Source organism: Crotalus tigris, unplaced genomic scaffold, assembly GCF_016545835.1.
Source record: "Crotalus tigris isolate CLP2741 ecotype Arizona unplaced genomic scaffold, ASM1654583v1 scf7180000023713.2527936, whole genome shotgun sequence".
NCBI classification, from domain to species: Eukaryota; Metazoa; Chordata; class Lepidosauria; order Squamata; family Viperidae; genus Crotalus; species Crotalus tigris.
This window is the reverse complement of record NW_024100135.1, coordinates 1,551,389-1,564,170: the sequence shown is the minus strand read 5'-3', so window position 1 is coordinate 1,564,170 and position 12,782 is coordinate 1,551,389. Positions and strand designations below refer to the sequence as shown.

At 38.3% G+C, this 12,782-nt stretch overlaps 1 protein-coding gene across 5 annotated transcripts in view; it reads right to left on the bottom strand.

The window, feature by feature from the left end:
* LOC120297825 (two pore calcium channel protein 1-like) overlaps positions 1–10,670 on the bottom strand; it is a 32,412-nt gene extending 21,742 nt beyond the window's left edge. For 3 of the 5 annotated variants that reach the window (XR_005553898.1, XM_039320897.1, XM_039320898.1), the window contains exons 1-4: positions 10,518–10,670; positions 4,198–4,280; positions 2,856–2,970; positions 1,186–1,314 (exon numbers count right to left, since the gene is read on the bottom strand). Coding sequence is in view for 4 of the 5 variants with exons in the window: in XM_039320897.1 (XP_039176831.1) it covers positions 1,186–1,314; positions 2,856–2,970; positions 4,198–4,280; positions 10,518–10,652 (462 nt within the window). In the remaining variant the exon portion in view is untranslated. Of the gene's footprint in view, positions 1–1,185; positions 1,315–2,855; positions 2,971–4,197; positions 4,281–10,467 lie in introns of all 5 variants that reach the window. The other 2 variants (XM_039320899.1, XM_039320900.1) reach the window with 2 other exon arrangements.
* Positions 10,671–12,782: the final 2,112 nt, after the last annotated feature.

The following is a 12,782-nucleotide window of genomic DNA, read 5'->3' as shown; positions in this document are numbered from 1 at the left end:
AATAAAGATTTATGCAACCAAGGTCAATCCAGCTTCAATCCACTACTGAAATTATCACTATTGGTTTCATTGCCATTAACAGAAACTTCTTTTGAAATGTAACATTTGCAAGTACAGTGTTTGTTAGACAAACACACTTCTTTCTTATCCTAAAGCACAGTAGTTACACATGCCTAATCATGCTAGCACAATACACAGTATTATGCACAGTACTATACGCATATACTATATACACAGTAGTTATATGTGCTGAATTGCAGCTGTTTAAGCAAGCAAGAACTGGTATACAAATTGCATCAAAAATTATAGCAAAAGAGCTCTTTTTTAGCTGTTATCCAATAATTTTAAGTAGTTGGTCTAGTTATCCATCACTAAGCCTCCCTAGTCCATAGGCAATGTTTGGAAATGATATGGATCAATTCACAAATATATGAATAATATTAGTGACACTAGTATTCCTTTAGTATAGGCAACATGGCAATACAGTCAAAAGATGTGATGGTCAACCCAGCTGTTACAGGCAGGTCCTAGATCTATTTTTATTTATTTAAAACATTTATATGGCCACCCGTCTGAAAACCAAATTTTAGGCAGGTCACAGCAGATCGTCTGGTAGAATTGTGCTATTAAAATTCAACAGCATGATCTGTGTCATTGTACACTGGATGACAAGCTTATATGTATTAACTTCCCAAAATCTCAAACCAAAATAGGCTGCCCACCATTTCTCCATGGTGATGCAAAATATCATAGAACAGCATGAATTTTCATCCATTTTCCATTACTGTGTTATGATTAAATTTATATCCCATTTTTCGTTAAGGAGCTCAAAACAGCACATGGGAGGGTGGCATGTTCTTCTGTAATTTTAATCACATAGCAGTTACAACTACGGATCAAGAGGGGACTTAACCCATCCAAAACTGACTGCAGCACCATCAGCATCCAAGCACAAAATCACTATATGATGCTATAGATCTTTCAGTATCAATCAGTGGACCCAAACATAGACACGCTTAAAACAAATTGAAGTCAATAACATTATTTGTTCATTTTGTACCATTTCTAAGTTTCCCAATTCCAACATAGCACCTTGGTTTCTACTGATTTCAAAAAATGATTTCATCTGAAACTGAGACAACCCTCTATTTGCAGAAGGCAAATGCTGTACAAGCTAAAACCCACCAAGACTGTTATCATGATGCAGATGTTCTTTGTATCTTTCCAGAATGTATTACGAGGTGTAACGTGTGCAAAATGGATGAGTCTTCCAAAGAAGACAAAAAGACATAAGACTTCAATTAGTGATGTCATCTATTGAAAAGAAGAATAGATAAATTCAGAAATAAACAATTTTTTTTTTTGTAAAAGTTTTAATGGTTTTTTTACATAACAACCTTAGTGCCTGATCTACAGCATGTTGTCTTGGTTCATAAATGTTTTAGAAAAGAATATACAATTAATAATAGTTAATAAACAATCAATAATAATTAATTTTTATATTTCCATAATTAGTATATCAATTAATAATATATTTCCTTGATCTTCTCTTCACCCAGTTGTATTCTCCTTCTACAACATTAAACAAATAAAATTTCTAATATTTGATATTTTCCATATTTAAATGATTAAATAAAAACATTTTTGTCTATATTTATACCAATAGTAGTGCCCATATATAGCATTTTTTTCTTATCAGCTTATGTTATTTTCTTAAGAGTCATCTTATTGATTCACCATGTATATTATTTTCATAAATCTTGTTTAAGCTCAATTTCTCCATAACATTCAAACAATTCTTGTCAATCATATTTTCCCAGTATTTAACATCTAAATATATAAATTCTCCATTTAAATGTATCATCCCAGTATTTTCATATTTCATATATTATAGATACTATACTACTTATCTATCATATCTATCCATAACATCTTTCTAGTCAATTTATATTTCACTTCTATTTGTAAAAATTAGTTAAATCACTATATATCTTTTTTTCAGAGTTCTTATTAAGCGTAATTTCCCCTCAATATTTCAATCATTCCTTAATCCTAAATCTTTTCAAACTTACTTTGTCTTTAAAATTCAAACTTTTCCTTCACTTACAACATCCTAATATTTTTACATTTTGTATTTTATAAAAAATACTATATTACTTATATTTCTTATCCAACTTATTCTAAGGTCCCTTTATGGCCAAAGTTATTTGTTTATTTAGCCATATTCAAACAATATATACTATATTATATTATATACTCATATAATATTCCATCTGGTAGGGTGAATCCAGTCTCTTCAGCCCGTCTCTAATCTTCTTCCTTTGCCAAATTGTTTTCCAAATTAATATTTTCAACTTGTCCAGTTCTTGTATTTTTGTAGTTATTGTTAGGAGTAGAGAAATAAACAAATACTAAATCCATGTCAAAGGAGGAAAATTGATTATCATAACAACCATGCTTAAGATTGCTTTAACACACACACTTCTCTGAAGTTCTTGGTGCTCTTTGAGCTTGATTGTTTGCTTGTAAACATTTTATTACCCCACTTGGTAACATCATCAGTGCAAGTGAATGTTCTCATAGAATAGCTTGCCCTGCCAGTTTTGGTGGGAGTATGGTTTCCTCTTTGGTTGCTTGATTAGAGTATTGTTTTCTTCTGATTATTTGTCTGATGCTGATCTCTACTTATCTGACTATTGGCTGCTAGAGGGAAGGCACTCTAGCCTTGTTTGCTTCCTAAATTTGTTATTGTGTCTTTTGAATGATGTGTAAACATGGTTTATTTCTATCTCTACACACACTGTTATACCTTCTAACTTTCAAGTGTTTCCTGTTATATGTAATTACATACTTACCAAGAAAGGAAGTAGGTATACAGCTGGCTCTTCAAATAGTGCAAGTGCCAGGTCTACAAAAATGAAGAAATAAGTACCTGCTTGCATGGCCCAATGGTTATAGAGATAATAAAGCCTGAGTAAAGAAAACATATGGAAATGATTGGAACATTGGTAAAAAATCCAAGTAGGTTCAAATAGGAATCCTTAGCTAGTTCTAACAATTAAAAAACTATAACTGCAGATATTGCAAAGACTATGAATTTGTTCTGCAACAGAATATGAGACATTGCTCTCAACATGTCATAAAAGTGAGTCCTTGATATTACTCTGAAGTCGTATCTAGGTAAATAAAAACATGTCCTTTCCAAATTTGGGAGAAAAAGTACAAGAAAAGCCAAGATTGCATACTGTATAAGATACCTATAAGAAATATTATGTAATTTCTGTCCCAGATTTCATGTTACTTCTGAAGGATTCTTAAGTCAAATAAAAGATCTTAATCCTATTATTCCAATACTCAGAATAAAACATCACCACAAACCATGATAAGAAAGAATGAAACTGTACATTTAAAAGTCTGGAACGATCTGGATGGAGGAGGTCTTCTCTGACCCTGCACATAACAGCAAATTATAGAGTATCTTCAATAGAATATGGCACTAGCCTTAGCTTAAGACCTCCACAAAGTCCTCCACTGTGAATAATTGAAAATAATAGGATCCAATTATCCATTAATATCTTATCCACTGTAGCTGAAACTCATTAGGATCTAAATTTGCACTGAAACACAGGACAAGCTATGGAGAACACACAACAAAACAGACATTAAGCAAGTTTCCTTGGGAAGGATATCTAAAGCTGCAGCAGCCCTGTTAAAGTGTTATTCATCCCTCTGACTTACAAAGATGGGTGCAATTAGGCCTTGAACAGTGACTTAGTTATGCTACCAAGTACATAGGCATATTTAATTTCTGGCATTTCTCAAACACTTCAAAACCCCAGAATCTTAGACCTTCACATTACTCAATCAAACTATACTGTATACAAACACACAGAGAGACTCAGAAAAAAGCCAGCAAGTAATTTCAGTGATTATTACTTTAACTTTACTTTAAAAGAGTAGCAACTACTTTTAACTACATTTGAACCCAAATGTGAAGGAAACTGAACTGAGACAATTAAAGCACCAAAAGTTAATTTCATTCAATATGAGTAATGCTTATTCAATTTATTGGAGAGCCAAACCTTTGGCTACATAGTTTGAAAAAAATATTTAGTGATGACTGAGTCTTAGAATGCTTATGCTTAATAATATATAGCTTTACACTACACTTCAGCATTGTTATAACCCTGGTTTTACCTGATCGCCTTTGATGAAGTCTTAAATGGGATGTTCCTATTATATTGGGCATCATAGACATATGCTGCTGCCAAGAGAAGGCTCTATCGATAAAATGAAGAAATAAAGTATATTCAATGTGGGTGAATTTTGAGTGCTGCATTCAATAGGTAGATTAGCTTCATAACAATCTTCTATGCATTTTTTGCCCCTTCAGAACCTGCTAAATTCAGCATTGCTTATTACTGGCTACTCTATGAAATGCAAGTTGTAATTCAGCAATTTCTGTAAAGCTATAAGTTCCTCACTTCTATCTTACAATAGCATTTCATTCTTTTGTTACTAGAAGGTAGTACGATTACAGCAGAGTATATTTCAGCCCCAGCCTTGCTATAATGATATGACGCAGTGATAGAAACATTTATTCACAATATAAATGTGGTGGCTATGTATGAGTGATGGCAGAGTTTATTTTCTATAAGAAAGTGTTGCTGAATATGTGACATTAATCCCACGTCCACATCATGAGTAGTAAACTTCATTAAATTCAACAGATCAGATTCATAATTCAACATTCACAGGACTGCATGATAAACTAACTTTAACTATGTCTTCTAAAGTTTACAGCATAAAAACACAAAGGATTTAGAGCCCTTTGTGATGTCTCTTGGAAATCAGTCTGAACATTTAAGACTGACATCCTGTCCTAATTCAGAGGGCTTGCAGCAAAACATTTAGTGATGGATGATTTGCAGTCCTATATATCAGCAAGCACTATGCAAGACAACAATAGTAGAGATTGCTTTACCTGCATGGTTTAGTTATTAAAATGTAATGGTTAACTTTTTTATTACTTAAGTAATGGTCTTGGGAAAAAAAACTCTGGCACAAAAGTTCTGACTGTTCAAAGAGGTCATCCTATTTAGAATGAGAGTACAAAGTAGAAGATGTAACTGAGCATAATTTTGTTTTATGCTTTTTTTCATCAATGCAATATGTGTGTGTGAGTGTGTGAAATATATTGGACAATGCAGCCATTCCAGAGACACCTGGTTTTACTTTAGCCCAGCAACCTGGGGGACTTTAAACCAGAAATTTGGATTTGGTCCAGCTGCTGCCTCAACTCAGCCTCACTGTCATACTCAGAAACTCCTTGAACCAGCAACTTCCAGAGAAGAGTGGACAATCTGTAACCCTCCAAATCTGGCTGAACTTTAACTCTCAGTACGAACCAATGTGAAGAATGCTGGGAATCAGAATTCAGCAACATCCAGTTCATTATAGAGCCGTGGTGGAGCAGTAGTTAGAATGTAAGATTGCAGGCTAAATCTGCTCACTGCCAGGAATTTCATCCTGACCAGCTAAAGGTTGACTCAGCCTTCCATTCTTCCAAGGTCAGTAAAACAAAGACCCAGATTGTTGGGGGCAATATGCTGACTCTCTAAACTGATTAGAGTGGGATGTAAAGCACTATGAATCAATATATAAGTCTAAGTGCTATTGCTATTACCGGTTCACTTACTAGTTTCTGAAGAAAGAGGTCTCTCTTGAATGCAGTGAAGAAAGTGTGAAACAAGAGCTGCAGATAATGTCTCATCTACTGTATGTGTAAAAACCCTGGGTTTTTTTTTTCACCAAAGAAAAAGAGAGCATGGGTGTCAAACTCGTCATGTCACATGATGTGTTGCGACGTATCGTGACTCTTTTTATTTTGCTGGAGCTGGGGTGGGCACAGCCTCCACATGATGCAACCAGCCCACAGGCCGGCAGTTTGACACCCCTGTCTTAGAGGAATGAAGGTACCTTATTCATTAACTAATCATACTCATTAGTCACTTGCCATCCTTAATGGAAACATATAGATTCCCTTCAAGATGAGCCCTTGTCACTGCAGAATGATGTAGCATCTTTCTATGAGCATGTAATACTGTAGAGGTCAACCCTCAGTTCTGCTACAGCTACAGTCTCTGAGAAAGATTCCAAAGCTATTGCAACAAAGCTCCATTTCAGATGTCCAGAAATAAGAACCGGGAGGAAAAATTCAAATGAATGCCACATTTGGCTTCTTTAGATTACAAAGACAGCTATTATTGCAGATTTTTTTTTAAAAAAAAATCCCTTTCTTTTAGAGCTGAGTTGGAAAACTCCCACCCACTATTTCTACTCTATTTTGGTTCTCATATAAAATGTCAAAGGCCTGCAGTTTAACTCATCAGACTGAATTCTCCCCCAACTTTGTCCTGACCTTCCGCTCAGATATCATTCCCACATTTGGATGTGTACCTGAAGCTACCCAAGCACCTAATACCACCTTAAGACAAGCAAACATTCATGCTATATCTCAAGCTTGATGACAGGGAACAGAGCATACCTGTGCTTTGTAAAACCTATTTTACCAGCAGTCAAGTGCTTGGAATACCTGTGAAATTCAGAACGATTGATAAAACCCATATCTTAAACTCCAAAGCAATCTCAAATTGTATGTCTGATTTAAACACTACTAAACTGACAAAAACCTTTAAAATAAGGAACAAAGTAACAGAATAAAAGAGTTGGAAGGGACCTTGGGAAGTCTTATAGTTCAATCCTCTGCTCAAGCAGGAAACCCTATACCATTTCAGACAAATGGTTGTCCAATCTCTTCTTAAAAATGTCCAGTTTTGGAACACCTACAACTTCTGGAGGCAAGTCTGTCAACATCAAGCTTGAGTATCCAAGTCAACCCACTGATTAATTGTTCTAACTATCAGGAAATTTCTCCCTAGTTCTAGGTTGGTTCACTCCTTGATTAAAACAACACATATTTTTTGGAGATCCAGTATATGTAAAATATTTGCTCATACTTTGGCTTTATTGGCCTCTTTTCATTTATAGCCTCATTGTCAAGAACAAATTACATTTAGAGGCTGTCTTTCATCAATGATGGAACTCAGAATGAGTTTGAGAAAATTGCAGGCATTAGTATTTGGGTGGTAAATTTCACTATAGTCAGAAGCAAGGGGACACAATTAACACTGTCTATGCAGCATCATCTTGGGTCTATGACAATTCGCCGTGGCCAACTCACTACGGCCAACTTGCTTCAATCAACTTGCTGTGGCCAATCACTGTGGGACAAAAGTTACACTAATATCAAAGAAATAGTGGAATAGAATCATTAAAAAAAGGATGCAAAAAGAGGGACAGAACAAAATGTGAATGACAAAAATTAAAATAAATATTTATTTTAAATAATTAAATTGAATTGTTAAACTGTCCCGCAGCAAATTGGCTGTGGCGAGTTGTCCCATTCCGCGTTGTCTTTTCTCCCTCTCCTTTACAATAGTTACTATTTAATTTGAAAAAAAAAACCCAGAAATATTAATCTATCACATACAACTGTCTTATTAAGTGAACTAATATTGCCTTCTTTGTGAGTTTCCAGTAATTCAGTAGGTAGCTGGCACAATGATGCCCATGTATATGAGTTTTTTTTTCCCCACTGGAACAATATAGGATTCAACCCAGGACCAAAACACTTCAACCTATGGGCCTTGCCTAACCAAGCAAGACAATGGTGAGCTAGCAACAGTCTGATATATTTGTCCATTCTATGTTCTTATTAGGGTCAGTTTGGTATGGGGGTTAAGACATCAGGGTAGAAATCTGAAGACCATGAGTTCTATTTCTGCCCTAGACACAAAAGACAGCTGCTGGCCAGTCATTCGCTCTCAGCCCTTGGAAAGAGGTAATAGAAAATCACTTCTGAAAAACCTTGCAAAGAAAACTGCAGGGATTCGTTCAGGCAGTCACTACGAGTCAACACAGATTTAAAGGCACCCCCAGAAAAAATTAAAAAATGTTACTATTATATTTTGCTATCATAACAATAAAACCCCACTAAATGTCCAGTCTGAATATGGGGCTTCAAATGGCCTGCATAACAATGTGACAAGAAAAAAAGCCAAGTGCAATTGGGTTTTGACTCTATTAAGAGAAGTGTAGTTTCCCAATCGCTGACTCTAACATGCATTTTATAAGAGTTGGTGGAACCCCACTTTGAGAATTGCATCTGAATGCCACTTTTTAAAAATGAATACAAACACGAAGTTCAGAGAAATGCAATGAGAATGTGCAAGAGATTGAAATACCATGTCCCGAAAGGTGTGTGTGATTTTGAAGTAAGGCAACCACAGGATATATAATATTCTGAACGGGTATCACAAAGAACTATCTGAGAACTCAAGACAGAGAAAAAACCTACACTATTGCATGAACTAAACTGATAACAGCATCCCATCTGCAATATGAAACAGTGCAGCCCATTCACATTCAACAAGCTTAGGCAAATGCCTACTGCAAAAGAATCACACCAGTCTCATCAGTCTTTCCTGTGATTAAAGGTAGTCAAATGCCTATTTGCTGTTTTATGGTTTGAAAAAGATCACACTTTTTTTTTAAAAAAAAAGGAGTCTGGAAAGAAAGTTATTTTCTGTGGTGTAAACAAATCAAACTGCTGAAGAAATGTTTAACAAAATCCAGTTTATTATAAGAAGGAAGCGTTCCTGTGATGGAGAGGCATTTTTGGCCTTTGTGGCAGCTTCTGCTTTCAATTAAGACATTTGCAACAACCAGCAAAATAATAAAAAAAATCTTAAAGTATTTTTAAGTTAAAAAAATAAATAGTAGCTGTGTTGGCTTACAGGGGAGGAAAAAGCCAGCAACTCATTTCAACTAGTCAAAATGCACAAGGCTATGGGTGTTTTTGAATTCATTAGAGATGTTCCTTTTTGGGCCATCTTCAGTCCGCAGTACACACCCCTGAAATGAAGGTGAATATACATATATCCCAGGATAATGCTGCAGGATGCAATCTGGGTCAGCCACCGAGGCCAGAGGTCAGTCTTCCAGGCCTTCGGACTCATGCTGAAGCCTATTTTCAGGGAACGTCTTTCTACCAAAATGTGTCTCACATCTTGGGAGACATACGTTCTGATAGACACATTCTGCTAGAGCAGTGGTGGAGAACCTATGGCACGCGTGCCAGAGGTGGCACTTAGAGCCCTCTCTGTGGGCACATGCGCCGTCACCCCAGCCCCGCCTCCCCCAACGACCCCCTCCTCACCAGCAGTGCCCCAGATGAGAGTCGCCCCCTGTTATGGCCCATGCAGAGAAGCGCAGCCAAGGACATGGCAGCCAGGCAGCAGGTACAAAACTCGGTCCCCACGCCCTGCAGCATCATCTGCTGCATGGCCATAGTGCTGCATGGCTGCCTGGGCGATCTGCCACGGCAGGCCGTGAAGATGGTAGGTGGCTTTGCAGGGGGCGGGGCAGAGTGGGTGGGACAGGAGGTGGGATGAAATGGGCAGGGCAGGGGGCAGAGCAGAGTGGGCGGGGCAGGGGGGCGGAGTGGTTTTTCAGAACTCGGTGTCTAAAAGGTTCGCCATCACTGTGCTAGAGGGAAGTTCCCAGAGGATGGACTTCAGCACAAGTCCAAAAGCTCAAAAAACTAAACCTCTGTCACGATGAGCGACCCAGATTGGATCCCACACAGTCCTGGAAGTCTATGATGAGGCAGGATCTATTACAAGCCTTAGAAGAATGGACTGTCAAAAGAGGCACCAAACCCAGGCCGTTTGCTTTCTTTACCTATGCCAGACCTCAATTCCCATCCTTCATAAACTGGCTGAGAAAGACAGGGCTCAAGGACAAACAAACCGGACCGTACAGAATAATAAGGGGAGGCTGCTTGGCGAGGAGCCTTGGTTTCAGCGTTGCTTTTACAATATTCGCCCCACCCAATCAAGGGCTCCGGCAGTCTCTACTTGAGCCAACGCGACCCAAGGAATGCATAGCAAATATCTCCTTCAGCTTGCAGAAAAGTAGTATAGAAATAAAGAGCAACAATGGAGCCCTCCAATCCAACACAGATCTCCCCTTCATCCCAGTTAGGGACAAACTTTTATTCGTCCGTAAGGACAAACTTTTCGCGGCATCACCGACGAACAAAAGATAGTTTTGCTCGCCTGACAACCGACGCGGAGGACGGCCGGCAACCGACAATCCCATCCCAAGTGAGAATCCACTTCAAAGGCGTCCGGGGATGCCAAAGAAACTGTACTATATACAACCTTCCGCTAACTGCTCTGAGCAAAAGGGACACTGCATAGTAGAGGAAAGTAGTTTACAAGGCAGGAGCGCATTTACAGGCGCGAAAATAGCACAGCCCCGGGGTGAGGAGGAAGGGTTGACAAGAACCTTCGGCCTAGAGTCGGGCTACCCGAGCAACGCAGAAGCTGCAGCCCCACGAACCTGCGCCCCCCGCACGACCACCCGTTAACAGCCACTCCGACGTGGACTACCTCCTCCTTCGCCGCGTCGCCCATGGCTGCTTTAGACGGGGCCGCGCCCGGCCTCCCCGACTGCAAGGCAACAGACGGCAGCGGCGTCGCCTGCGTCGGAGGAACCCCCGATTGACTTCGATCCAAAGGCTCCATCGCGGAGCAGCCTGGCCGAGAAGCTTTAATCCCCGGGCGCACGTGACTCGGGACGGCGGAAACAGCTCACAGCCTATTGCTGGGGAGCGGGATAAGGGGGAAAGGAGAGCGCGGCTGAGGGAATGTTGTACTCCGTGCAACTTGTGAGTGTTCGTGTAAGCCCTAAGGCAAAAAATTCTATTCCAAGTCAGACATTCTTTATATCAGGCGACTGACTTCCTTATCATCTTGATCTCCGAGGGATTGCCCTGGCGCGGGGATTAGGATTGTTTTTCGTCCTATAGCTATCATTGATAGTGAATTAGTTTTCTCTTCTTCAGAAGAAAAGTCGGCGGGTAGTCAACTACTCTGAAAAAAAACGTCACTGGGGACCACTGATTCCAGACTTCATGTATATAAACCATACTGGAGCGCCCCTTTTACCATTCACCAAAATAGTTAAAAGCCTCCGAGGGGACCAGAAATTGTAACATGAGGTTGAGATTATAGAGCCGATCACATAGAACGGCTTGCAGGGGCTGGACTGCAAGGGAATTTGAGAAAGGGAAGTGAAAAAGAGAAGTGTCAAATCTCTGTAAGCAATTAAACAGATTTTAAAAAATTGTGGTTGTATGTTTCAGTGTAACAGTTGACAGCTTTCCTCAAGCTGCAGCCTTTCAGCTGTATGGATTTCTCCTAATTTCCCTTCATTGTTTCCTGCATTAAGCCCACTCATTTAGGAGAGTGACCAGAAGATATGTACCTTTCATTCTTTCCTGGAATAGGAAAGGATGAGCTTCTTCATGCAAATGAAAAAAAAGTGTCAAGTACCACCTGTTGCTTTTTATTTTTATGGCATTACAGTAAAACTACTTCAAAGAGTTCTGATGGATCCGCTCAAGAGATCCATTCATTCAACATCCTGATCCCAAAAGTGGGATCAGCATCAGTGTTTTCAGTAGAGATAGTGACTTGTTGTTATGCCATCACACAAATTTGTGTCATTTGCTGATATGTTATTAGATGCATGATATTGTTGTGGATTCTGATGGATAGTTAGTGGTCTGTCTAACTGACATACTTCTGGCAAAGCAACAGACAAATTTTGCAGGCAATAACCCCCCCCCCTTAGCTACTTAGCTTCAGTTTGTTTTGCTTATTGCCTTAAACCTTGATTTAAAAAATTGTTTGAATAAACTAATGTCATCTATGTTTATATGATAGTAAGCAGTCATAAATAGTTACAAACCATCATGAGTGTTAAACCATGGACAAGTAAGTTATATTCTGTTTAAAAGTGATGGATATACAGCACAAACATACTTGGCAGAAGGCCACACATTACATTTCTGTTGTCTTCTATTTTAAGAGGGCCCAGAAAGAGGAATTCTAATATCTAGCATTAATTATACTAATCAATGTCACAGCTTTCTGTATTTCTTTCCAAATGACTACATTTCCCTTGTATCTAAGAGCCAAGGCATGATTGAAATGCAGGGTTTGCAAGTTCTCTTTTCATAGATATGAAAGGGATTTAGCATTACCTGTTGAATTTCTACTTAATATGGAGCCATTAATGGCACAAGAAACTGCCTGAGAACAACTACAGAAGTTGGTTGTAGGATAAAGGGATGACTACTAACTACTGGGAATGTATGCATGTATTTGTTTTAACATGCTAGATGCTGCATTATAGCAACATTCTCAGTTTATGTATCCTGTAATACTGTACATAATTGTGCTTACCATTCCCCATAGGCTCAGTATGAGCTCTTTTAAAAATGAATGTTAATTATTCAGTTATGAATAATTTATTTCCTATTTTGAACATCCTACCACTTAAAGGAAAAGATTCTTGCATCAGAAATTTTATTTATTATTAAATATAAATGCTACCCATCGTACACTGAAAAGCAACTCTGGGCAGCTGGGTAAAAATGTTATCAGAGTTATTTTACCTTTAACTCAGTCCTCAGATAAAAAGGTTCTTTAAAAGGCTTGCAAAATCCTGTAATAAGACTCTCTGCTTTTATGTCATTTGATATAATTAATCTAAATGAAGTGACAGAAAAGGAAAAAGGATTGTGAACAACAAGAGATAAAAGAAATTCAGTAACCAAGGCTTTGTACAAATTCCTTGTAATAACCAGA